This window comes from Crassostrea angulata, chromosome 3, assembly GCF_025612915.1.
Source record: "Crassostrea angulata isolate pt1a10 chromosome 3, ASM2561291v2, whole genome shotgun sequence".
NCBI classification, from domain to species: domain Eukaryota; kingdom Metazoa; phylum Mollusca; class Bivalvia; order Ostreida; family Ostreidae; genus Magallana; species Magallana angulata.
The window spans coordinates 18,692,315-18,719,331 of record NC_069113.1 but is presented as its reverse complement, the minus strand read 5'-3'; the positions used below and the strand labels follow the sequence as shown (position 1 = coordinate 18,719,331).

Genomic DNA, 27,017 nt, shown 5'->3' with positions numbered 1-27,017 from the left:
TGTAGGCCACTTACCCATTGCTCTTTGAAATTAACAAGACTTGTCTGGCTTTTGCGCTAAGACTACTCAATCGGTGTATATTTCACCTGAAGCCAGCGTCATTTTAAACTTGCTTTGACACAAGAAATTGATAGTTACGTCCTACTGAAAGTCCAAGGCCTTGTTAAAATGGTTTTAAGAGGTTATATTAGACATGCTGCATGTAGCATTATGTACTCGCTGTGGTGTTCTCGCTCTTGTTGCTAACGTGTTAGTGCGAATCAAGCAATATCATACTTCAAAAACAAAATTTATTCAATCCAAAGAACCGTATAAAATAAAGAAAAAAAAATTAAAATAATTTAATAATGAGTGTTCTAGCTACGATTCTAAATAATTCATTGAAAAATGCCTGTTCAAAAATTGATACTATGTGTATTATTAGTTATCCAGGTCCATTCAAGGGTGTACGGGGATCTACCCTGGGTTGTACAAATACAGCACGGGGTAAATCCCCTTACACCCTTGATTGGACCTGGATAACGAATTTATTTCCTATACGTTAAACAAATTTAAAAATTATATAGTTTTACAATTTACCAGTGCTTTGCAACTTTAAATCAATTCATTATACTAGTTATTGAAATTGTGCTGAAAATAATTTATTCACACCACTATAATATTAAGAAAGACGGGTTTTGACAAATAATTTTTTTGTTTACTTAATTAAAGTTTAACGTTACATCACATAGGCGTCGGAACCGGGGGGGGGGGGGGGGGGGGGGGGGGGCTAGGGAGGGGCTAAGCCCCCCCCCCCACTTTTTTTGCAAAGTTATACTTAACCATTAGGCAGATAGCATGATGGAGAGTTCAGCGCCCCCCCCCCCCCCCCAGTTTTTATCGCAGGAAAGATTATTGTACCTAAATTTACCTTGAAAGATGGAGAAGTTAGATTCACAGCCCCCCCCCCCCCCCCCCCGGATTAGGAAGTTCATGATTCGGGGGAAAAAAATTTTTGGTATAGGGAAAGTATAAGTATTTTTTAAGTATAGGTATCTTTCCCCCCCCCCCCCCCCCCCCCCCCGATTAGGATTTCCATGATTTTGGGAAATATTTTTTTTCTCAATATATCTGAGGATTAGTCTAGCCCCCCCACTTTCAATTTGCTTCCGACGCCAGTGCATCATATAGCGCAAAGATCTTAAGGTGCACTTGTAAACAAGAATTGCATTGTGACGTCACATTTTATTTTCAGCAGATGGTACGGAAATTTACACCTGGTTTGTGAACCAATCATTTCTTGCGTTATAAGCGACATAGGAACTAATAGGATATATAGGATATGCTGGGCTGCGTTTTATAAAAGAACTTACGACAGAGTCGCAAATATTTTCAGTCTCATGGAATGATACTTAAAGGGGCATGGTCACGATTTTGGTCAAAATTATTTTCCCGATTTTAATACTTACAATGCTTCAGTAAGGCATTTTTAACAGGCAACCAAAATTTAAGTGTCATTCGTTGAGTTATAAGTGAGTTACAGAGCTTGCACTTCTTTGCTATGTAAACAAAGCTTTTGTTTACATTTTGAACGTTGAAGTGAAAACTCCAGTTTTAGACCAAAAGTGAATGTGGTAAACGTTAAGATATGTTTATTTATGCTTAAAATGAATATGAAGATGAAAAATTCAGCGTGAAAAAGAACTTTTACCGGTAAATTGAACTAATGTAAACAAAAACAGGGCACGAGCCTTGTTTACATGACAAAGAATTGTGAGGCCTGTATCTTGCTTATAATTTCACTACTGACTCTCCGATTTCATTTGGTCATTGGAAACGCATTTCTAAAGCATTGTAAATAATTAAAACAGAAAAATAGATTTTGACCAAAATCGTGACCATGTCCCTTTAAAGAACGAAACTCAGACAGAACCATATTTATACAACTACTCTGATGTCCATGATAATATTTTACAGCCATGTGAATGAAACATATTGATTAGTTTGTTTTTAATTAGCATTCATTAATTTGGTCGTTAGTCGTAAGTTCTGTTGTAAAACGCAGCCCTAAATTCTAGCTTGACCCCTGTAGGGACTAACATTACTTTAATTTCAAATCTATGACACTCAAGCATTTGACATTTATTATTTATTAATAATTATATATTTTTCAGTTACATTTTATTCTGTAACGTCTGTTTCGTCTGCACTGTCATTTTCGTTATCGGCGTTGTTGGCTTGCACAGTATTGGCAAGATCCATGGCTGCAATGAGAAAATGTTTATAGTGAAACCATGCATGAAGGAATATTCTTTTCGGTTGAAATGTTGAATCACTAAGATATTATTCAATTTAGTCTATTAATTGCCAAATCGTCCTTAAATAAAATTTGAGATCAATTTGCGTTTTTATTTCTTTAACGTACTTTAAATCATATCAAAAGCATTGCAAAAAAACAACAACAAAAACTCAATCTCAAAGTGTTTCCTTATAATACCGGTATAACAATGTATGTGATACATGCAAATGATTCTACAAAGGATAGGTATACCAAATAACACTCATACAATTGATAAGCTTTCTCAATTTCTCAACACTATATATTCTCTAAAGTTTTTGTCTATATAAGAACCTTAATCAGGAAAATACCTTATTAATTAGTGAAGGTATGCTTTTATTTGGAAAAAGTGAAACAAGGCTTAGCTTGATAGAAATATTTTTTGAATGGCTGATTTAGACCTGAGCATGCGCTACCCACCAGAACCGGCGAAATCTAGCCCCGAAGCAACCCCCGTTAGAGCATCCCCTACTCCGGATCCTATGGAACCTTTTCGGCGAGACCGACTAGATCTGTTTCTATTTCTACTTCCTGATCTTCTTGATCGTCTGCGTAGGCGAAAACGTCGCTTCTTTCTCTCTATGTCTTCTGCACTGTCCCTTTCGTAATCGTCGTTATTAGCTTGCACAGTATTTGCAAGATCCATGGCTGCAAAACGCATTGAAGAATGTTTATAGTGAAACCATGCATGAAACATGATCAAAGAGAAAAGGTATCCTCACTTACACTGAAATTTGGATCAACCAAGAAAGCCTATTGCCAAACAGTCCTCATAATGTAAATCAAAATTGAAACTAACTTGCATTTTTTTAATTTACTCTAAATCATGTCCAAAGCACTGCGAATAAAACTGTCAAATCAAAGTGTTTCCTAATAATTTAGCAATGTTTTCTGTACATGGAAAGGGTTAATTTGTTTATCTCTCTAGGATCCTTCATCTGCCAAAAAAATACTCAGTAGGACATTTTATTTTCAGGCTGATTTTCACCTGCACAAGCGCTACCCACCAGAACTGGCTACATCTAGTCCCGAGCCAATCCCCGTTAGAGCACCCCCTATGGAACCTTTTCGGCGAGACCGACTAGATCTGTTTCTATTTCTACTTCCTGATCTTCTTGATCGTCTGCGTAGGCGAAAACCTCGCTTCTTTCGCTCTGCGATTTCATCAGATGATGAACTCCGTAAGATGGCGTCATGATCTGCATCGCGCCTGTCCCTGCCGGGTGTCCGCTCGGCGTCGTACAGTGCTTCTGAAACATTTGAGACACTGTTACATAGCTGAACATGTGTACATGTAATTAGACTGAAAATTATTTTCAATCTGCAAAATAGCTAGTGATGAATACCAATGATTGCATGTGTGTTTTTAAAGCTGATGCGTATGATTGTTTAAACGAAATCATCTTGAAATAAAGAATAAAGATCAATATTCACAAAATTTCCGTAATCTAATAAAAAAAATTGATGTAATTCATCTTACATATACCCGTGACATCATGCTTGCTTGATTTATTATAATTGTTTACTTACCTGAATCTATCGAAGTGCTGACAGTGTCATCAGTTTCTTCAGCAGTGCTCTTACCTGATGTATCTACGAAGAGAGGTATAAGGTTATATTCTCATTTAACGAGGTTTTTTGTTTATCGCTGTCAGATTTCGTCGTGAATTTGGCTACTGTAAACCAACTTTAATTCGCGACCATTTTATTTCGCGATTTACTGGGAATAAACTATATTTTGCGGCAACTATTTTTGGGGTCAAGCCTTATCCGAAGTGTTATTTACACCTGTAGGGCACGGACCAGTTCGCGGCGAGAAACAGTAGCAGCTGCCTGGTTCCCACAAACTTCGCTTAAATTTTCTCGCACGCGAATAAAAGTTAATTTACAGTAAATTAGATCAAGTTTCAAAATTTACATTGAATTTCAATTCTATATCGTGAATCTGAAAAAAGAAAATAGGATGGGGTGAGCCGAAAGAAGATATACTAGTATATTTATTTATCTTAAGTACTTACGAGGCAGTAATAAAGAAATAGCAGCTACTGTGAGCACAGCTAGAGCTAAGAACTTGGTCGGATGAGCCATTCTAGATCTCTTTGGAGCATTAGTGCAATATCAGCGGGGTTTTTATACGCTTTAGATGTATACAGCACCTGTATTTGTATTTGAAATTGACAAACGCATGGGTCAAAATATTTGGACTGTGAAAATAAAATTTAATTAAAAGGAATAGTGATCATAAATGATAAAGATCTGCTCTATAGCAGTTTTGTGGTATAGATAAATGTATTTGATATTTGACATACCTGCTTACACAAGGAAACGGACGGGTCATTTCAGTTTCAAATTATGTGTGTTTAATCGACTTTCGATGCTGATGATGTTCATGTCATAAAAGCTGTTACAAATAAAGTAAATTCAGCAATTGCACATTTTTACATCTGCAATAAAAATCGTTCCCCACCCTTGAACCGCAAATAAAACAGGTGTGTGTAAGGTACAAATTAAAGTATCATATGATATACCATCATTATTTGCAAGCTATAGATTTTGAAAAGTGTTTTATGGTACTTTTGAATTCCTCGAACGGAAAATACGACGATAAATTCAATTTTGTTAAAATAAAGAAAATTTTTGAGAAAAATAAAGATTTGCAAGCTGCCAAAAAAATATTAAAATTGCTACGGCCTTCATATATATCAGATTCCAATTTGAACTGAATGCACTAGATCATTAATTTGATGAATTATTAAATACATGTAAACTATATATAAAAAATTGTATTATGTATACATCATGATATATATAGATAGAAAGAGGATGAATTATACTTTAAGTACAAATAGAGTTCTCTTTTTATGTGCGGATCAATATTTTTTTTTTCGGAGAGGCGGATCCGTGATCTATTTTAGTTAACTTTACAATAAAATTTGTTTTGCCTCGGACTAGAATGTCGCGACGTCATTGGATGAAACGCGTCACGTGGCTGCCTTACAAATTTCTTTAAAAGGCAAGCGTCAAAATTTATAGCGCAACATGGCGGACGTAACGTTATTTGAGCTGATTTTCTACACAAACGTTTGTTTACATATCAAACTTTAGGTCCTCGACAAAACAAAACACTTATTAGGTTTGTTACTGACTGTTTAAAGAAATTTGTGGGATCGGTAAAGTCCATAGAAGGCTCGGCTCCGCCTCGCCTTCTATGGACTTTACCGACCCCACAAATTTCTTTAAACAGTCAGTAACAAACCAATCTGATTAAAATAAGATCTTTGATCCGCTCTGACAAATTCGATGTCGCTACTTTGTGTAGCGACATCGAATTTGTCAGAGCGGATCAAAGATCTTATTTTAATCAGATTGGTAACAAACCTAATAAGTAATAATATTTGACTCATTTATCATTTTATATTATATTGAATGCAAGAAGCTTTTAAAAATAGATTATGTCGACATTCTAGATAATTCTTAGATTTAATATATATGCATTTCTTTTACTTATAAAAACATGTAAAAGCTATTGCCTTTTTTGTTCAACGGTGAGTTATTTCTGCCACGTGAGTGCCAATGTATGACATTCATTGAAAATGCTTTGAAACAAAGACGATGGCATTAATTCAAATATGAAAATTTTCAATAACATTAACTTCTCAATATGATGCAATTATAACATTGAGCAATTCGTCATGTAATATAATCTATATTTATTTAAGAACAATGTGTGTGGCTGCTGTTCTCGTTTTGATCATAGCAACATAGCAAAGCCAAAAATGACTAATTATCGATGTTTTTCAGGTAAGAAATATTTTGTATATAAAAAATTTGATCATCTTGATAATTTCAGAGATGACTTGGAATTTTTATTGTGTGCTTTTGAAAAAAATATATATTCATTAGTAATGTCAATATGTTGAATCAAGGGTGAAATGCATTTTATAACAAAGTCTGAGTCCAAAGAGAAATAACTCTAAAAATTGTCATCAATTGATGAAGGAGTTTATATTTATATTATTTGGAAATTCGGTGTATCCGTAACGTTTAATTGTGTATTATTCTAAATGTTTTATCTCTTTCATAATTCTAAAAATTTCGCAGTATGAACTGTCACAGGGTCTTTTCGACAGAGCTCTGCTGGAAAGGTCCGAGAAGTAATTGTGTTACTAAATAGAATCGGGATCGGGATTTGAAAATGATATCATTTTCTATTTTCGCTTTGAAGATGGCGGGAACAGTGGTCACCGACAGCGACTACCACCCACTAAAGGAAACAGTACATGTATGTCCAATATGTTTTGAATCATACAAAACACCACGGTTTCTACCATGTCTGCATACTTTTTGCCACGCTTGTCTATCATCATACATAATGTCTTCGTGTCAACAAAAAAAACGACCCGTCGGATTCGGGTGCCCCCTGTGCAGAAGTTTTGTTCCGGCACCAGTGTATAATAAATCACCCGAAAAATGGGCTGAAAATTTTCCGATAGATAAACCATTAGAAGCTCTGTGTGCGAAAGGTAATGAAATGAATTACTGTGATCCATGCAAACGCATGAACGAAAAAGTAAGGGCGACAGACTGGTGTAAAGAATGCATGGAATCGCTGTGCTGCGCGTGTGCAAAAGCTCACGGCAGGAGTCGCACAAGCCAGAACCATAAGCTGCTTACTCTGATGAGTGAAATGGGTGCTGAAGGAGGAGGACATAGTCATGTTGACATTTGTAGAACACACACAAAGAAAAAGATCAAGTATTTCTGCCAGGATCACCTGATTCCTTGCTGCACACAGTGCATTTGCACTGAACATAGAGGCTGCAAGCAAGTAGACTCTATCTTACATGAAGCCCAAACTCTTTTTAAAGCAAAGAAAATTGACAGTTTGTTAGTGGAAATTGAGAAATATGGAAAAGCTGTTAAAAAGCTAAAATCAGAGAGGGAAGATAATGTGGCAGAGCTTGACAACTCATCAGACACCATGCTTCAGAGTGCCGATGAACTGAGAAATAAAATCATTTCCCATCTGGATGCCATGTTAGAAAAACATAAGAATGAAATCTCAAAAACTATCAAAGTCTGCAGAGAGAAGCAATCAGTTGCAATTGAATGTTTTTCTGATCACCAACAACTAGCCGAGTGCTATGCAGGAACTCTGAAAAAAGTGAAAGAAGGAGGAGCCTCTGTTGAACTTGTGGTGGAATATCACAGGATAAAGCAAGAATTATCAAAAATATTAAATGAAAAAGTTTACTCATCTACACTGAAACTGTCACAGAAGATGGATGAAAACCTTCAGGAGATCTTGAAAGTTGCTGAATTTGGAAAATTAAATCTTGATGAATGTTCAAAAGGGTTTGACTATAATCTAGCATTATGCACAATGAATTTGATTTTTGAACTCGACCTATCTGATGGTAATGTTACCGGTGGCTGTTTTCTTTCCAATGAGGAGATTCTTCTTATTAACTTTGAAACTGATTGCCTCGAACACTTCACAGCAGATGGAAAACTTTCACACACTCTTCTGACTAATTTCTTTCCTGATGATGCTTGTTTGAAAAACTCCACAATGAACACTCTGTATGTGACTTGCTCTGATATTTCTAATGAGCATTGTGGAGTCTATATGGTGAAGTTACCAGAGACTAACGAGGAAGCCATGGAAATTCTTAAACTGCCATTGAAAAAATCTTGCTATGGAGTGACATACATGTCTGAATTTTTGTATGTAGCTTGTGATGATGTAATCATTAAAATGAACTGTTATGGGGATATTGTTTGGGAGTTCCAAACTGAGTATGAAACCTACTCTGTTGCTGTGAACAAAAAAAATCACATTGTCTCTTCTTCATGCTCTTCACACAGTGTTTTGGCCATTGATGAGTTTGGACAGAAATTGTTCAAGTACAAACATCCAGAACTCAAGTATCCCTATGGCTTAGACATGGACTTAGAAGGATACATTTTTGTAGCTGGAAGAGACAGCAACAACATTCATATCCTCTCTCCAACAGGGGAACTGATTAAGATAATACCAGCACTCAAACCAAAGTGCATCAAGTTTAGAAAAGACTCTCGAGTATGTCTTATTGGAAGTGAAAAAGCATGCAAAACAAGGTTGTGTGAATTTACATGTAAGTAAGGTCTGATTTAATAATGAATGGTTTTCAAAAGTTCAGAAAAACAGTGAGATGTGTGTTTGAAATGTAAAAAAAAAGTTATATTTAAGAAAGCTACATGTAGCCATTTGAGAATCAATGTTCATTCTTTATTGAAAAATAACAAGAACGATTCTTTTACCGGTACATATAATTTTATAAGATATTCAGATCTTCTTGGTACAGTTTTTCAGTTAACTAATACAAAGTATTAATCACAAATCACAAAGGAATGTGATTTCTATTGTCTCAGTTTCGTTTAGGGCAAAGGATGACAAGCCATGTTAAAACTTGTTAACTTGTGTTCATTGAATGTAAAATACATGCATTCCGTTAATTTATTTGTTAAATAATTATATAAATTCTGGTACAGGCTTTCTTGTTGTTTATTTCTGGGCTTTTTCATTTCAGTTAAAAATCTTTAGCAATACGAACTAAAGACCATTCAACTTGGTCAGATGATGCATTCAGGTAGAAGATATGTCACAACAGGTTAATGTAGCCTCATTTTGGAATTTTATGGCTATTTCCTTAACAAACGATGAGTATATTAGAATGACCAACAAGGCATTTAAAGTCTATATTAAGAAAGGAATTTATTGTATCTAATTTCCTGTTGTGAAAACTAAATGCTCATCATCACAGGAAGGTGGGGGATAAGATTTTCAGAGAGGATATTGTAACATTTACCATACTTGTACTTAAAGGGCAATGGTGAAGCAATTGTCTAATGTTTTGTCACCTTACGTGAACATAGAACAACTATAAACCAATTTCAATCAAATTTTGTGCAAATTATTTTTATGTGAATGTTGGATAAAATTGCTCAAATGGTGCACTCATTTCAATAAGGAAATACATGTATGTTAAAAAGTGTGTAAAACAAACTGTGGATTTATAAAAAGAGTTTTGAATTGTTATAATTAAATGCATGCCAATATCTACAAGGAAACTTCTTAACGAATTAGTAATTCTTGTTTTAATGGTGACCCACCCATACCAATGATGGGGCCCTAGGAAGGGGCTTAATATTACAATACATCAAATGTCTGAAACTACAGTGTTGGAGTTTGTGGAATGATGTTGAGTGCAACATGATTAGATACATTCAAGATTGTCGAAACTATGACCTTTGAGCAAATTCTGGCCTTGAGGCTATGAAGGATTTTCAAGTTTGCTTATACCTATAAGCCCCACATACGAAAGAGATACTACACGTTGGGAGAAGGGCTCATGATAAAGAATTCAGTATTATCAAATACGTGCGCGGATCTAAAGGGGGGGGATACGGACCCCAATCCCCTGCAAATTTTACATCATAAAATTACCAAAAATATGCCTCAGACACCCCCTTCTCCCGGAAACTCAAATAACTGTTGAACCCCCCCCCCCCCGTAATTATTTTCTGGATCCGCGTATGAAAAAGTTTTGATGGAGAAAAGTGAAACTTTAAAATGTGGCTGTAAAATAATTGCAAGATTGACGAATTTTCCAGTTATGTATTCATAGGGAATATGGGCGGACTGGTGTGTGCGTATAGGGGAAGGGGGAGGGTGCAAGCATATAGAAAAGTCAGATAATGGTATTATAATTGCTGCTAAGTTAAGTAATGCGGTCCATGTGCAGGGTGTAGCTGCCACATGGCACTTGATGCACTTGCTTACAATTTTTTCAGAGACAAGAAAAAAGGATATTTACGAAATCAAGTAAAATCATTAATTAAACTAGATTTTAACCTGTGCACGCACATGTTGACCGAGTTAAATGAACAGAAATTTAAATTTAAAACAGAAGATAATTAAATTAATGCCGAACTTGATTTTCCGGTATATTTATATAGAAGAATAGATTTATTTCATGTTCGTTCTTTGCCCAGTCGTTACAACACAAGTCTAATAACCGGAAGGCTAGGCTGTAGAATTTTGCGAACCATGATTTTTTCTGAATAGTTTGCAAATGCTTCATGTACCTTAATCAAAGCTGGAGAAAACACCAAGCCAAGCACTTCATTATTTAAACAATTCAGTCCTTTGAATAGTTCAATGGTGGCATTTCTCTGCCCCTTGTGTGCAAGTTATTTTTCTTTTAATTATGTCGACATGCAAGATAAAGATGTTGACTTTCAAGATAGTTATATCAACATGCAACAAAACTATGTTGACGTGCAAGAAAACTGCAATTAAATAAGAGTTATAAAAAATCTCAAATATCGCCAACTTGTGACATCCAAGATGTTAGATACGCTACATATTGATGTCAACACGCAACTTATTTATGTTAACATGCAACTTCTTTATGTCGACATGCAACTTATTTATGTCGACATGCAACTTAGTTATGTTAACATGGAAGATAGATATGTTGACATGAAACTCATTTATGTTATCATGCAACTTCTTTATGTCGACATGCAACTTATTTATGTCGACATGCAACTTAGTTATGTTAACATGCAAGATAAATGTGCTGACATGCAACTTATTTATGTTAACATGCAACTTCTTTATGTCGACATGCAACTTATTTATGTCGACATGCAACTTAGTTATGTTAACATGCAAGATAAATATGCTGACATGCAACTTATTTATGTTAACATGCAACTTCTTTATGTTGACATACAACTTATAAGCTGCATGTCAACATATTTATCTCGCATGTAAACATAACTAAGTTGCATGTCAACATATTCATCTCGCATGTCAACATACGTAAGTTGCATGTTCACATAAATAAGTTGCATGTCGACATAAATAAGTTGCATGTCAGCATAATATCTTGCATGTTAACATAAATAAGTTGCACGTTGACATTAAAAGGTAGCATCTAGCATCTTGGATGTCACAGGTAGGCGATATTTGAGATTTTTTGAGATTTTGTAAAATTCTTATCTGATTGCAATTTTCTTTCATGTCACCATAGTTATGTTGCATGTTGACATAATCATCTTGCATGGCAACATATTTATCTTGCATGTCGACATATTTTATAGAAAAATAACTTGCACACAAGGGGCAGAGATATGCCACCATAGTACGAGTTCACAGTAATGCATTTTGATATTTTTTTTAATATTGTCCTGTGCATTTTTATAATCCTTTTTCGATACACTTTATGCTTTTGTAAAAAATATTTTTACAATATGGCACTATCTTTATGGGAGATGTAAGACAAACGCAGTTAAGTAACGAAATGATAAAAGTACATTTTATTAGATTTTGACAAAATAAACAAAACAATTTATCTTGTAAACATCATACATGTAATCAATTTATGAAAATAAAATAGATCGCTGAGAAACAATAACGTTTAATAGCATTTTTAAAGAAAAACAGGAAATCAACGCTTAAGATCAATAATTTCGGCGGTGCATTGAAATATGTTTTCTGTAATCTGAAAAAGTAACGATAATGTGGGCAGTGCTTCGAGGCGATTGCTTCAAGGGGAGACATAACCAAAGAGTGGGCATTGAATTTTACCAAAATTATGACAATTAAAGAATAAATAAATATTACAAGAATACAGTAATCGAATTTTGATGAAGAAAACACGATATATTAAAGTTTGTGTAGCTGACTCTGCGTGGTTTCAATTGTTTCAATACTTCGATATTTACGCACAAAACCTGATCAGACGTTTTGTAGCATGCTGTTCTAGATGTCGGGGTATATTCCATGTTACATTAAAAAGTAATATTGATTTCATGAGAAATATTTTAACCTTTTTTCATAAAATTTTACTCCTAATGCACGCTAGTAATTTGTAATTTATATCGTAAACAAGCAAAGCCCTCAAAAAACGCCATTTTTTTTTTCATTTTTCTAGTGTGGCGGTAGAGAAATGGTTAGTTCACTATTTCGAAGCTATGTACCGGTATAGCATAAACTCAACGAGCATTTCATTTCGACACTCTAAGCTATGTCTACATAAACGGTGGTCTGTTTCGTCGGACGCCAGCATCAATTTCAACTTGTTTTGATTGTGTTCTGGCCTTTATAAAGCTTATCAAAAAACCGTTATGCCTTTATTCTCGTTATAACGCCCTTTTCGCGGTTTAACTCTTTTTTTCATTTTCCAGTTACATAAATGCAAGGACTTTCGTTTGTTATACACTGTCTGCATAACTGACGACAAAAATTTACTTTTTGACCAAACAAAAATTGTTTAATATTAATATAAACATTTTTAATATGAATTTTATTCACTCCCCCCCCTCCCCCCCCCCCCCCCCCGGGCTGCAGCGCTCATCTTTGAGGCAGATTATATTAATACATGTGATTTAAGCTTTCCTTTATTAGATACAATACAATCATTTTTACATCTAAATAACACATCCATATTAGTTATCGCAGGAACATTTAAATGATATCCTTCATGCTTTTTTTTTTTTATATTATATGCTATTTGTTTTTGTGATATACATGTATTGCAAAACCAGTTGGGGGTCTTTTTCTGATCCATAAAGTAATAGTACATGTAAGAAAATAAAAAATAAACTCATTTGCTATAATTAATGCAATGCTTTCATATCAGTTAAATATCTCCTTCTTTCAAAATATATCCTGAGTAAGGCTCACTAAAAACGATGTAACACAAGGTAAAATATAACAGTGACAAATGTGACATCCAACAATGAACCCGTCAACTGAGACGTCTTATCTCCTGCGACTCTCGGCTACTGATGTTGATTTGAATCATCTTAGACAGCACCACCCTATACCTAAAAAAAAAATCGCCAAACAAATAATTGAGAATATATTTTCAAATACAGGCAAAATTATCATAATACATCGTCAACCATTGAAGTGTTCAGAAATGATGTGTACTTACAAATCTCCGTTTAACCTCACCAGAACTGTGCCCCTGCTATTTTTTTCGTAAGCCTTTTCGATTTTATCATTTTCAGATTTTGGATAGGAAGCCCAATTGCCTTGTCCATTTCTCCATTGCCACACATCGTTATTGTCCTCATTATTCAAATCTGTATCCTCCCCACCCCCAGAAGCCTCGTCTTTATATTCAATTGCCCGGCTTTCTCTCCTAGCTTCATCTGACGAGTCATTCATTTCTAACACGTTTTCAGAAGCTTTTATTACACGGTCGCCAGTTTCCACCATCCCCCTGCCAATGCCGATTGTGATTGTCAGAGTATTGTTTCCCCCTTCTTTGCCGAAGCTTATTCCTATACCTGTATAAACATAAAACAAATTACGCAAGCTATTAATGGCAGGAAGTAACCAGATAATTTCACGCGTTTTCTTTAAATTACAATTACTACAAGTATAAATATTTACATTTAATTATGCATTCCAATATATTGAATGTGTCAACTGCAGCCAATAATCTTCTCAGAATTTTGTGTTTTTACAATATTGTACTAAAACTTTACTCGCCATCATTTGACACGACCTTCTTTGAATCATTTATTATTTTTTGCCAGCCTTTTTGTTGTTCTTCAATTCTTCTTCTAATGACTTCGTCAAATGGGTCACTGATTAAAAAATTATGACAAAAATTATTATAAAATAAAAATTTACTAAGTTAATTTCACGTACGTATCGTGTAAATCATCGAATACCAAATTGAAACATCATATTTCCCATCATATCCAAATCTATAGTTGCTTTTGTTTCCATTAGGCCATCGTACCTGTGAAGAATGAGAATGAGAAAATTGAGACAACAGTAAAATTGACAGCTGTCAGGAAAAATCTGTAAGGGAAATGATGTTTTTCTCTAAATTCGTTTTGGTTTTCTTGTGAAATACGTCATTTACATAATCGCAAAATATATCCCTTTTATGTCTAACTGTTGCTGTAAAAATCTCAAATCCAAAAAAGTCGTTTTTCAAATGTTTTAATAAAGACATGTTTCAACATAGGTATATATTTACAAGCTTAGTGAACTTTTCTTACACAGTGTTTTGCAATAATACTATGGACATTACATGAACAGTGTTGTCTTTTTTCACCCTGTACACCGATCCAATATTATCCTCTCCTCCATCTTGGTCAAACCACTTCCAGTCTGGACCTACATTATGTAGCAGAAAAAATAAGCAACTATATGTACATGTATTTTACATCATTGAAGTAAAACACTCGGAGTTCCTTTTCTATGAAATATGTATCGTTTATGAAGTTGTGAATTCTTTTCAAAATCTCAACCTCTTTGAACAAGACAGCCGACGGCAATCTTTTCTCTTTGTAGTATTCTAGGTTCGTCACAGACGACAACATTTGATCTTCCAAGGTCACCATCCGTGTCAAAGTGATAGGGAAAAATCATGCCTGTGTCCCACTCTATGGACAAATTGAGATCTGAAACAATTTTACTTCACTTGTATTTAAAAAAAAACTAAAACAAAACTGATTAAGGTAAATCATCACACATACATAAAAATAAGTAATGGATTTGATGGGATATATGTGGAAAGCTAATCTAACAATTCTAAAAATAGTAGTACCTTATAATAAATTATGATATTGGCATTTCTACATGGTGAAATCATTATTTTATGATTAATTGATAAAAACAATTCTAAATTTGAGCAGATTGTCGAATCACAACAAAAGTACAATATGATAATAGAATTTTCAATTTTTTTTTTAAAAATCAACAATTTAGTGCTTTATGAAATATCTATGGTTTATTGTAATTTTCTTGGCCTTTAACGAAGATACTGCAATAGGAATATTCCTCTCAGCCATATTTATGGTATTTAAAATGCCTTCTGACAATGTCTGTTTTCAAACACCGGATAAGGAATATATTTTGTTGATTTAGAAACATCAACAGATAAAAATCATGAAAATATTTCCTTATTATTTTAATCAATGAATATATTGTACATACATGTATACTAGTACATGACACAACATAAAACGTTAGAATTTCGCAACTTATGTACTTTCAATTAGAAAATTTAATTTAAAACATTTGACCAAAATATATCAGTGTTTTCTTTAGTTAGTGTTTTACTATTTTATTTAGGAATATACGTGAGCTATTTCTTGCGGCATAACGCACCAAAGTGGCTATATACATGTACAATGTGCTACCTAATTTGTCAACAATGATATCTAAAAAAGTAAAACATTCAAAGTTTGGCGTAGTAACGAATTTTAAATAATGTTTCTTATATATATATATATATATATATATATATATATATATATATATATATATATATATATATATATATATATATATATATATATATATATATAACACAATCTGAATAATACGCTAAATTTCTACTTAAGCCAGCCGCTTAATTATTTTTATCAGTAGTTTTCTAAAGATTTGTTCATTACTATGATTGCACGTTGCAAACCAAGTTTAGTATACTTTATTCATTGCTGAAATTTGTTGCTTAGGAGAACAGTATGGGGCCAATGAATTTTTAGCAAATTTATTGCTATGCATAAAGCTGCATGGCATGAATTTAAAATTACGCGTTATTCCTTTTTGATATCCGACGAGCTCCATTTAAAAAAAAGCTTTTATTGCCTTTTTGCTACACAATCGCGTTATAAGTGCAAGAATACTAGTCATGCAATACGGTATTCTGTTTTTTTAATAGCACGAAAACGTTACATTTATTATAACGATTCGTAGAAACACGTTTTGAAAAAAAAAAAATCATAATTTTGCTTCCGGTATACTGGAAAGGATCATCCGATGAGACATTCAACACAGGCTCACATGTTTCAAAAGTCGTCGTAACAGAATCCGTTATTTTTTACTGTGGTGACGTCGCAAATGTGCCAAACATTAACTGGAATGGATTGTGCAGAGACTCGGTGTTTATTGACGATACCGAAAAAGAAATGTTCACAGGTTGTGACCTTCTTGGATTTTATTATTACCGCATTTACACAATATCATTAAAAAGTTCTTTGAAAACCAATATCAGAATGATTTTAGTTACTGCAATTAATGCAAGATACTCACCTCTATGGTTGTGTCCAACGACTGTTCCACACGTATTGGAGTCCTGGCCATTATATGGCCAGTTAGGAGCTCTCCGAACACGTGTTCCAATAGGTGGCAACTTAGGATTCCCTTCACTATGTAAATCTGTCTCAATTGTATCTCTTGAGAAACTGTTTATCTGGTACATATGTCTGTGTGTCAATATTTCATATATATCGTCCTGTACAGGAAAAAAAGGAAAGCCTGGACATATAAGAGAAGTCATTTTAAACCTAAAATTAGTTTAATGGCTTTACAATAATAACATTCTTTTAGCATTATTTGAGCTATATCAACGTTTGTGTTCATTAAAATTATCTTAACACATCCTAACTTATTTGAAGGTCAAGAATATCAGAATTTACAGTTTGCAATGATACAGCTTTCTATCCTCACTATGTTTTGCATATCTCAGTATCTTTTTATAAAACCCCGATATTTCCAATAATAATGAAAGTTTAATACAGATATAAAATATCAAAAAAGAAACAACAAGGATAACATTTTTCACTCCATTAATGTACAAGAGGCCCATGGGTCTCTTCACACACTTGAGCAACAATAGCCAAAAGTATATCTAGTTAAGTATTGAGCTTCTTATGTTGTGTCAGCTTTTGGTAATAAGATTGTAACCCCCCTCCCCCCATTTTTAGCTGCATTTTACCCCGGGGACCTTGATTTAAATTAATTTAAGTCTACACTCCCTGAAGATACTTAAATACAAGTTTTACTTTTTCCTCACCAATTGGTTTTTTGAGAAGAATTTTGAAGATTTTATACATTTTTTCTATATATTCCTATTTTAAAATTTGCCACCTCACCTTACACAAGGGGATTTACAAACTTGAATTTACACTACCTTAGGATGCCCTACACAAGTTACAGCTTTTCTAGACAAATTATTTTTGAGAAGATTTTCAAAGATTTTTCTCAGTATATTCCTCTGTAGAAATTCGACCCTCCTATTGAGACTCCAACCTACCCCAGGGGATCACGATTTAAACACATTTGAATGTACACTACCTGATTGTGCTTCCACACAAGTTTCAGCTCTTCTGACTAAATGGTTTATGAGAAGATTTTTGAAAAATATTACAAATTCTTAATCATCTCTCCTTTAAAACGGGCGTGACACTCCATTTAAACAAACTTGAATTATCTTTACCAAACAATGCTTGGTGCTAAGTTTCGTTGAAATTGACCGAGTGATTTTGAAATGATAATTTAATAAGTTTATGACGACGGTAACGACAAAGATCAGAAAAGCTCAATTGAGCCTCCGTGTCATATGAGCTCAAACACCAATGATTTTCTGCATTGGCTGTCGCTAGCATATTATTACATAAGAATAGGTAACTGTCAAATCTTTACATTTAATGCCAATCATCTGGAAACAATATCAAATTTAATCGTCAAAAAACAATGATTTGCACTCATCAATTCTGAATTACAGAATATTTATCATTTTATTTAAAAAAAAAATAAGTTGATATTTACCACATCCTTCTTAGTTATATTTCGGGATCCTTCTAAAGCCTCTACTGCTGCTTTAACGTCATCAACAGAGTAACCTGTTGTTGGAATATTGCCAATGACTTCAGATGCGATTACCTGGCGAAATGCAATCACTTATAGTTAGTTTAGCGTATATGTGTACAAATTAATTATTTATATTATAGCTGAGTTGAAGTATTGTGTTGAAAAGCGAATTCGGATGAGACGTAAGAATGTGCGTCTTAAAAAAAATAGTGATGACGTACTTGAAAACGTATCTTACCATATTTGATGAGTATTTTGTAAACTGTACCACTCCCTCTGGGCTTAACAGTTTTCCAGTTTTAGATGAACATGCTAGGGATTCTAAAAAACACTTAAGAAAAAAAAAATTCTACAAAATAAATTATGTCTGAGATTATTCAAATCTGTAAATTTCCTTTGTAAACATAACTCCAAATAACTTCAGCGAAAGCATGAGCAAAAATAATTGTATCCCTGTTTGTACATTTTCCCCCATAATCTCTCTGTGTATCTGTTATATACTTTTAGACTGTTGTTTAACAGTTTTAAAGATGACACTTGATTTAAAGACGGTACTTGATTTAATATCCTAATAATCAGAAAAAAAATTTCCCTACTATGTCTGGATTTGTACCAACTGGTATACAAATAATAGGATGTCGTGTTCCAATTTGTCCTGCCAAATGTACTATCTTTAGTTTCTGAAAGAAATGTATTAAGGTATGGATAATTATTTAATGACTGGTAACAAGGTAACAGTAGTCTGTCCGATACTTGTAGCATTTATAACTTAAACGTGAATAGAAATGAAACAAGAGGCCCAGGGGCCACATCGCTCACCTGAGCAACAATTGCCTTAATTCTGATCAAATTAGCATTACAGTATCAAAATATCTTGACAACTGAGTACAGTAGATCTTGCTAAAATAAATGAAAATCTGCCAATTTTTATCCACCTCTTATTTTTTGGTAAATACCAAGCCCCTTTTGTTGTTTTACCAGTAAGAAGATTTTTCTCTACTCCTATATCCCCCCCCCCATTTCGTGGCCCCACTTTTCTCTAGGGAATCATGATTTCATTTAACTTAAATCTGCATAACCTGTGCTTTCACACTAAGTACTGAGTTTTGGACAGAAACTTTCCCAGAATATTTTTAAAAATTTCTCTATATATTCCTATGTAAAAATTCAAACCGCTATCACGGTCCCGCCTTACCAATAGGGACTGTGATTTTGCAAACTTGAATTTACACTACCTGAGGATGCCTCTACACAAGTTTAAGCTTTTCTGGCCAAATAGTCTTTAAGAAGAAGATTTTTAAAGATTTTCTCTATATATTCCTAAGTAAAAATTCATCCCCCATTGTGGCCTCACCCTACCCCTGGACTATTATTTAAACAAACTTGAATCTATATGATCTGGGGATGCTTCCACTCAAATTTTAGGCTTTCCTGGCCTAATAGTTTTGAGAAGAAGACTTTTAAAGATTTTCTATATATATATATACAAATTTATCCCCCATTGTAGCCCCGCTCTACCCCCAGGGACCATGATTTGAACAAACTTGAATCTACATTATCTGAGGATGGTTACACGCCAATTTGAGCTTTCTTGGCCAAATAGTTTTTAAAAGAAATTTTTTAAAAGATTTTCTATATATATTCCTATATAAAAATTTATCCCACAATTGTGGCCCCACCCTACCCCCGGGAACCATGATTTGAACAAACTTGAATCTACACTATCTGAGGATGCTTCCACTCAAATTTAAGCTTTCCTGGCCTAATAGTTTTTAAGAAGAAGTTTTTTAAAGATTTTCTCTATATATTCCTATGTAAAACTTGATCCCCCTATTGTGGCCCCACCCTACCCCCGGGGACTATGATTGGAACAAACTTGAATATACACTTTCTGAGGATGCTTCCATTTTAATTTGAGCTTTTCAGGCCTCATAGTTTTTGAGTAGAAGATTTTTAAAGATTTTCTCTGTATATTCCTATGTAAAACTTGATCCCCCAATTGTGGCCCCACCCTACCCGCGGGGACCATGATTTGAACAAACTTGAATTTACACTATCTGAGGATGCTTCCATTTTTATTTGAGCTTTTCTGGCCTAATAGTTTTTGAGAAGAAGATTTTTAAAGATTTTCTCTGTATATTCGTATGTAAAACTTGATCCCCCAATTGTGGCCCCAATCTACCCCCGGGGACTATGATTTGAACAAACTTGAATCTACATTATCTGAGGATGCTTCCACTCAAATCTGAGCTTTCCTGGTTTAATAGTTTTTGAGAAGAAGATTTTAAAGATGTTCTCTATATTTTTCTATGTACAACTTGATCCCCAATTGTGGCCCCACCCTACCCCCGGGGACCATGATTTGAACAAACTTGAATCTACATTATCTGAGGATGGTTACACGCGAATTTGAGCTTTCTTCGCCAAATAGGTTTTGAGAAGAGGTTTTTAAAGATGTTCTCTATATATTTCTATGTTAAACTTGACCCCCCTCTTGTGGCCCTCCCTACCCCCGGGGACCATGATTTGAACGAACTTGAATCTACACTTCCTGATTATGCCTCCACACAAGTTTAAGCTTCTCAGGCCCAATAGTTTTTGAGAAGAAGATTTTTGAAAAATACCAACAAATTTTCAATAATTCTCAATTATCTCCCCTTAAAAGAGGGCGTGGCACTTCATTTGAACAAACTTGAATCCCCTTCACCTAGTGGTGCTTTGTGCCAAATTTGGTTGAAATCTGCCCAGTGGTTCTTGAGAAGAAGATGAAAATGTGAAAGATTACAACAACGACGACGACGACGACGACAGACAACGGACAAATTGTGATCAGAAAAGCTCACTTGAGCTCACTTAAAGCTCTCTCTCTATATTATATTGTCATGAAATAGGAAATGAATTCTCATATTGTGATAACCTTTAATGAAAAAAAAATCATTTGGACGATTATCTTATAGGGACATGGTCACGATTTTATTCAAAAAATTGTGGGTTTTTTTTTCGTTTTTTCTTGTTTGCAATGCTTTAGTAAGACCATTCCAATAGTCACCGAAATCAAGTCAAGTTATAAGCAATACACAAAACTCACAATTCTTTGTTATGTAAACAAAGCTCATGTCATTTTTAAGGTCTTCCGCTCGGAAACGGAAGACCTTTCTATTATTCTGAAAAATTTTCAGATTTCTTCTTATTTTTTTTCTTCTAGACGCCATGGCATTTTAGTTCTTCCAGTTAACTTTCCAGACAGCATGTTATTATAAATTTATGATTTTGTTTGTTAATAATAATTCAACATCAATTATTAATTTACAATGTACACTCTAGTACGCTAAAACACAATCTTGTTGCGATAAACCCCCCCCCCCCCCCCACCATGATACCTATTTTTTTTATCAGGATTACACACGTGCTTGCATGTGGCAGAAGACAAGCTGGAACTTAACTGTTAACTATAAGTTACCGATATCATGTCTTTGGAAATGTATCTCTCCTTAAGTAAGTACGTGTAGTAACTGATACATGTAATTGTGAAAACCATCGAGGAATGCATGCATGATTTGCACACAATAACTGCTTGATACAATACATATTTCTTTTTTCCAAAATGCTTTAAGGCAATGATAATATGAAAATATATGCTTGATCATTAAAAATGCATTACTTGTATTGTAAACAATATAAGAAAATAAAATTTGACTAAAATCGTGACTACGCCCTTTAAAACACGAAACATTTTGATAAATCTTACACTTCAAATAAGATAAACACATTTTGAATTCACATTTTTAATTTCATAAACTATCAGATTAAAATGTATGCATGTAACTTACTTCGTGTCTATTCTCTCCCATGTACATTACATCGTTCTTATCTGCTACTCTCCCCTTTGACATTATAACTACTTTTTCTCTTATACAGAAAGGCCCGATACTGCCGTGGTTAAGCACTGTAAAGAATTTAAAAGTGCAATGCAAATAAAAAAAACAACAACAAAAAACAAAAAAAACAAAAACAAAAAAAAAAACAAAACAAAAACGAACCAACCCCTGGAAAGTTCAAATTAACTTTAGAAGGAATGGATCAAGTTAATTTAAAAGTGAAAAAAAACCCAAAAAACAATGGTTTAAAAAAAGATCATTTTAATTTGATTCCAATATTTAACTACCATGCAATGACTATCCAGTCTTCAGTATATTTATCAAATATTAGTTTATACACCATTTTGAAGTTTAAAATACTACGAAAGCAAATGTCCAAACATTTAGAGCTGACTTCCGAGATTTTTTATTTATAAGTTTACATACGAGCTTTTAACCGCGCGCTCTCTCGTTGCCAATGTTCTCACGCGTTAAGCTATGTCCAAGCTTAACGTCTGGTATCCTCTGATGGCAAGAAGTACAGACATGTTTTTCAATCTGACCAAAATATTATATAAACAGTGCAGATTATGGAAATGACCAATGGTCACGTAGTTTAAGCTCGTGTAACATTTGCAAATTCAGCCCGCATATGGTCAGAATCGATTCAGATGGTGTTGTGTTGCAAATTGCAAATACTCAATTGATTGATCAAAAACGTGACTTTTCTTCTATTATCTTTTATTTATTAACGATGCTATACAGGATTATCATTCTTTTTATTTTATGGGAGTGTGCTGCATATTCCATACCAAGAGTGATGATTTTTGTCTGCGCTGCAAGAGAGAACACCCAAAATTAAGATCCCCAGAATTAAAAAACGAGAAATCATCCAACAATGCAGACACTAGGTCGATGGTCTTTAAATTCTTACACCAGGTATATTAGAACTACTTTGCAAGTGAAAAAGGATGCAAAAGGGAAATTGGGTTTTAAAAAACCCGGAATTTTGTTTTGTTTTAGATTTTTTCGATGCATATGTGTATATATCTATTATTGTGGTTAATATTATAAACAACCCTTAATCTTCTTGGAACTCTAGTGATCAATTGGGTATTACTAAACACTTGTTTAGCCTTTTTTATGCCCTTATTTAAATTAAATTCATTAAAACTTGGGCAATGTAATATATTATATTTCAAATAAATTTGTCAATTGTATCTATTATCATGCATTTTTTGTGGTAGTTCAGTTTCAATAACAGCTAACCTGCCAGTGCCATGCTCTCCATGTGCTCTTTTTACCCTGCCGGGTTCCCCTCGGGGAAAACTTTAGAAAATTTGGAATTCTGTTACTGGTAATGTATTGGCCGTGTATGAGTCAGCTCAAAACCTTCTGTGCTCTCCCCATGGTTTGTTTAGTTTTCATTCTGAATCATTAGATCTGGCAGACCCTGTAGGGCTCCTCCGGGGGTTTCTTGCCATAGTTCTTAAAATCAAACTATCCAGACCCTGCCGGGCTCCAACAAGGGTTCTTTGATATTGTTTAGGTTTGTTGAGAAGCCCCAAAAGCCAATTTATTTTATAGAAAGAGCATTTTGTTTTGAACTTTGCTTTTTATATTAAAATTGTGTTTTTTTAAATGTTCATTTATTAGTTAATTAAGAAATAAAAATTTCAGTAATTTTAGTTTTATGTTGCTATGTAGATTCATATGCTGCCAAATATCACATGGTAATACACGTATCTATCAGGTCTGGAAAGAAGTGTGTATAAATTTCCCGTATTACCTGTAAACAAGACTTCTATAGCTAATTCCAATGCCTTCATTAACTGTGATGGTCCCTCACAAACGACATCATCTAAAATCAGTTTTTATTTGTAAAATAAACCTTTTTCAACAATAAAGCACATAACAAACGCAGAAATTATAGAAAAAACATACATGCCGATTATTACCACTATGAAAGGAAAAAGGAACGTTTTGCGCTACAAGGACAATTATAATTAAGTGTGCGAGACTGCTTTAAAGCATGTAGAGATATCACTTTTAAAAGTATTGCACTTGCATGAGCTAAGTTCGTTACTATTACGTGAGTTTTAACAAGGAAACTAAATCTGTTTAATGTTTATTAAGATATGAACCCCCAGAAAGTCCAAAAAGAATGATTTAAGATAAAGGACGTTTAAAAGAAATTATACTTTTTGCAAAAAATTGGCTGGCTAAGATTAAAAGCACACAGTAAATAATTCAATATTTAATTAATATAAGTCATTTAATTAATTTTGAATTTATTTACCTAGTAAGCGTAGAATCCTTTTAAAATCATTAGAGTAGAGATGTAAAATCTTTGTTTCTTTTCCAAAACCAATGACAGCAACGCTATGACCTACATTGGATTGGTTTGCGTATCCTAAAAATCAAAATAAATTTTGTGGATTAAACCGTTACACGTACTACTACTACTACATAATAATGTAAAGTAACAAAGGACTAAGTGCGGTATCATGCATTTTTTGCCCTCAAAATCAAAGTTTTATAAAGAGCTTTAAAAATAAGGTGAAAGATAGTTAGAATCATATTGAAAATAAGGATGTAAAAGGTTATCACAACACTGACGTCATAATGTAGAAATGACGTCATGAAGATTGCCTTATTTTGATTAATTGATGTTGTGTAGCAAAATGTGGGTGTTTTCCAATGGTTTTTTGTCTGGTAAACATCGAGCGCAGGCTTGCTCAAGTACAATAGTTTAGTATAATGTGTATAACTATCTGAAGAAAAACATATGTTAAAATAGTACTTGAGCAGACCTGCGCTCTATACTTCCGAATGCAAAATATAAAGCAAAACTGAGAATATTTTCATTTGTTTGCAAATTTGCGGGAATAAGGTCATTTTGGTGACGTCATAGATAAATAGAGGATATCTATATTGTGTGATTTTATATTTGCTTTATCCAACGATATATTATGAAGCTTTTGAGACAGTCCCTTATATGACCCGAATTTATGACCTTGCGCAATACAATTTAGTACGTCATTTCTGAGATAAATCAAACTGTTTTAATGTAAAGTTTCACTGAAATAAACCTTGAAATAAATTTTTAGTTCTAAATTATTTTTCTTAGAGCTTATTCATTTGATTAAATGGAAATACTGATCAGAAGACTTGAATAATCAAGTTTGTTGACATAACGTTACACAAAGTTGCGAATGCTCGTTAGTTTGAATTGACTCGATCGAGGAACAGTTGCTAGTTGTTGATGTTTATAACAGAAACACCAGCCTAATGATTAGTGATTGAAAATAGTGAATAAAGATGCTTACTGGTGGTGGAATCAAGGTCTTATGAAACATTATTTCGGTAAGTTTTTGTATATAAACACAACCAGTACGCTCTGTTTCCATCGCGTCGTCAGGATGAACTCCTTGAGAGTTAACGTAATTTGCAGTTTTATAAACTACACAAAGCAAATTGAAAGTTTGAAGAGGGCTAAACTTATAAAAAAATCTTGACAAACAAAAAAGGTCTTTTGGTTACGGTTATGTATAACTTTGCAAAAAGAGTTTCGGGGGGGGGGGGGGGGAGGGCAAGCCCCCCCCCCCCAATAGCCCGGGTTCCGACGCCTATGCTACGCAGTTATGTGTTTTCCTTCATGTTTGTAAGTAATTGAAGTCTTTGACAAAATCCATTTTATATTACTTTTTGTAGTAGATATAGTAATATTGAAAGTACTAGCAAATCTTCGAAAATATAGGTCACTGAAGCGTTGAAGCGAAGGGCTGTGTCAAAAATAGTTCGGACCGGAAGTATTTGATCAAGCATCACCCGTTTGATATAGCAAAGGTTTATCACACGGGTAATATACACCACACGTATGAGATATACAGCGAATGAGCAATGGTGACTAAAATCAAGACTTAAGTGATAGACATCCTCTGTAAAATGATTTATGAAGATTTGATTTTTATACGATACTATCTAAAAAGTGGTGGAAATCGGGGGCAGATATTTGACCATACCGCACATAGCCTTTTTGAATGTTATCAAAACGGTTGCTGACATCAACACAATGTAAATAATACGATCACGTAATTATGACATTGCATACAATTCATTAACTCAAATGTTTACCTTGGATCATAGATAGAAAGGCCTCTTTCATTTGAGCAAATCCTTCTCCTCTCATACTTCTTGATGTATCAAGAAGAAAAACAACGGGTACTCCTTTTATTTGCCTTTCCATTGACAGCTGGTTTTCTTTAGATAATTTGAAAAAAAAGGCAAATCAAACGTATCAAGTTATTCAATGTATAATTATTGGATATTGTACAATTTTGAATCATTTTGAATAAGTCAATATGTATCGCTAGATAACAGTAAAAGTGAAATAAACCAATTTCACACAACTGACAACATCTAAGAAGCCGGTCATTTTGCACCTTTGACTTAAAAAAAAGTTATCTTCCCTTGATGAAAAGAAGAAAATTATAGTTTTATCAAAGTATTTGTGGTTAATACTTTAAAACGCTCATTCACCAGGGATTTGTATTAATTTCGTTACCTTTTACAGCATATTAATAAAACTTGCGCTTCGCGTCAAATTTAAGGGGCAATTAATTAGACACAATTAAACCTTTGATAACACCTTAATGATATCACAATTAAGAATACTGGGCCTTTTTTTTTATTGAGTACAAAATGTGGTCGTTATACATTTAATGCCTAAAGATGAATAGGGGTTTTAACAATTTTGAGAGTGAGAAATTTTAAATGATAAATAAACAACAGATTATTCCCAAAATAATGATCTTCTTTAGTTGTTTTTTTACAGATTATACGTAGTAACATACCTACTTTTAATGAATCCAACTAAAATCTATCATTGAACTTGACAGACACGTTTTGTTGAACAGCAGATACATTTGAAATCGTGATATTTCCTTGTGTGTCTAAAATTAAAATTGAAATACATGGAAAGTTGGCTGATATCCGGTATGTCAAATCGCTAGCTCATAAAATAATATGATAGGCTTAATATTAATATGAAACAATCACAAAAATCTGGTCTTTAGCTCAAATTTTCAGATATTGTAGAATTTGATTTAGACGGCACCCATATAATGGATTGCTTTAATCACATTTCTCTATTGGAACCTACCTT

General features: G+C 33.8%; 3 protein-coding genes across 4 annotated transcripts; 1 reads left to right on the top strand and 2 right to left on the bottom strand.

Moving 5' to 3' along the window:
* Nucleotides 1-2,111: 2,111 nt before the first annotated feature.
* On the bottom strand, nucleotides 2,112-4,462 carry LOC128178166 (uncharacterized). The gene is made up of 5 exons (XM_052845208.1): nucleotides 4,336-4,462; nucleotides 3,848-3,910; nucleotides 3,325-3,567; nucleotides 2,738-2,965; nucleotides 2,112-2,243 (listed from the first exon to the last, which is right to left on the bottom strand). The coding sequence occupies exons 1-5, from the start codon at nucleotides 4,403-4,405 to the stop codon at nucleotides 2,161-2,163; spliced, it is 687 nt and encodes a 228-aa protein (XP_052701168.1). The 5' UTR covers nucleotides 4,406-4,462; the 3' UTR covers nucleotides 2,112-2,160.
* A 2,074-nt stretch (nucleotides 4,463-6,536) lies between these two features.
* Nucleotides 6,537-8,853, top strand: LOC128177093 (tripartite motif-containing protein 2-like). Its single transcript, XM_052843643.1, has one exon. The coding sequence runs from the start codon at nucleotides 6,543-6,545 to the stop codon at nucleotides 8,460-8,462; it is 1,920 nt and encodes a 639-aa protein (XP_052699603.1). The 5' UTR covers nucleotides 6,537-6,542; the 3' UTR covers nucleotides 8,463-8,853.
* Nucleotides 8,854-12,758: 3,905 nt separating this feature from the next.
* On the bottom strand, nucleotides 12,759-26,796 carry LOC128177905 (uncharacterized). 2 transcript variants are annotated; one of them, XM_052844814.1, is made up of 15 exons: nucleotides 26,711-26,796; nucleotides 25,988-26,113; nucleotides 24,150-24,263; nucleotides 23,640-23,711; nucleotides 21,824-21,939; nucleotides 18,590-18,673; nucleotides 18,232-18,324; nucleotides 17,952-18,065; nucleotides 16,434-16,635; nucleotides 14,645-14,797; nucleotides 14,425-14,510; nucleotides 14,057-14,127; nucleotides 13,872-13,969; nucleotides 13,309-13,666; nucleotides 12,759-13,198 (listed from the first exon to the last, which is right to left on the bottom strand). In XM_052844814.1, exons 2-15 carry the CDS (start codon nucleotides 26,097-26,099, stop codon nucleotides 13,120-13,122), a joined length of 1,752 nt encoding a protein of 583 aa, XP_052700774.1. In that variant the 5' UTR covers nucleotides 26,100-26,113; nucleotides 26,711-26,796; the 3' UTR covers nucleotides 12,759-13,119. The 2 variants fall into 2 exon arrangements, with proteins under 2 accessions (XP_052700774.1, XP_052700775.1); XM_052844815.1 differs by having other exon boundaries at nucleotides 26,707-26,754.
* Between the last annotated feature and the right edge of the window lie 221 nt (nucleotides 26,797-27,017).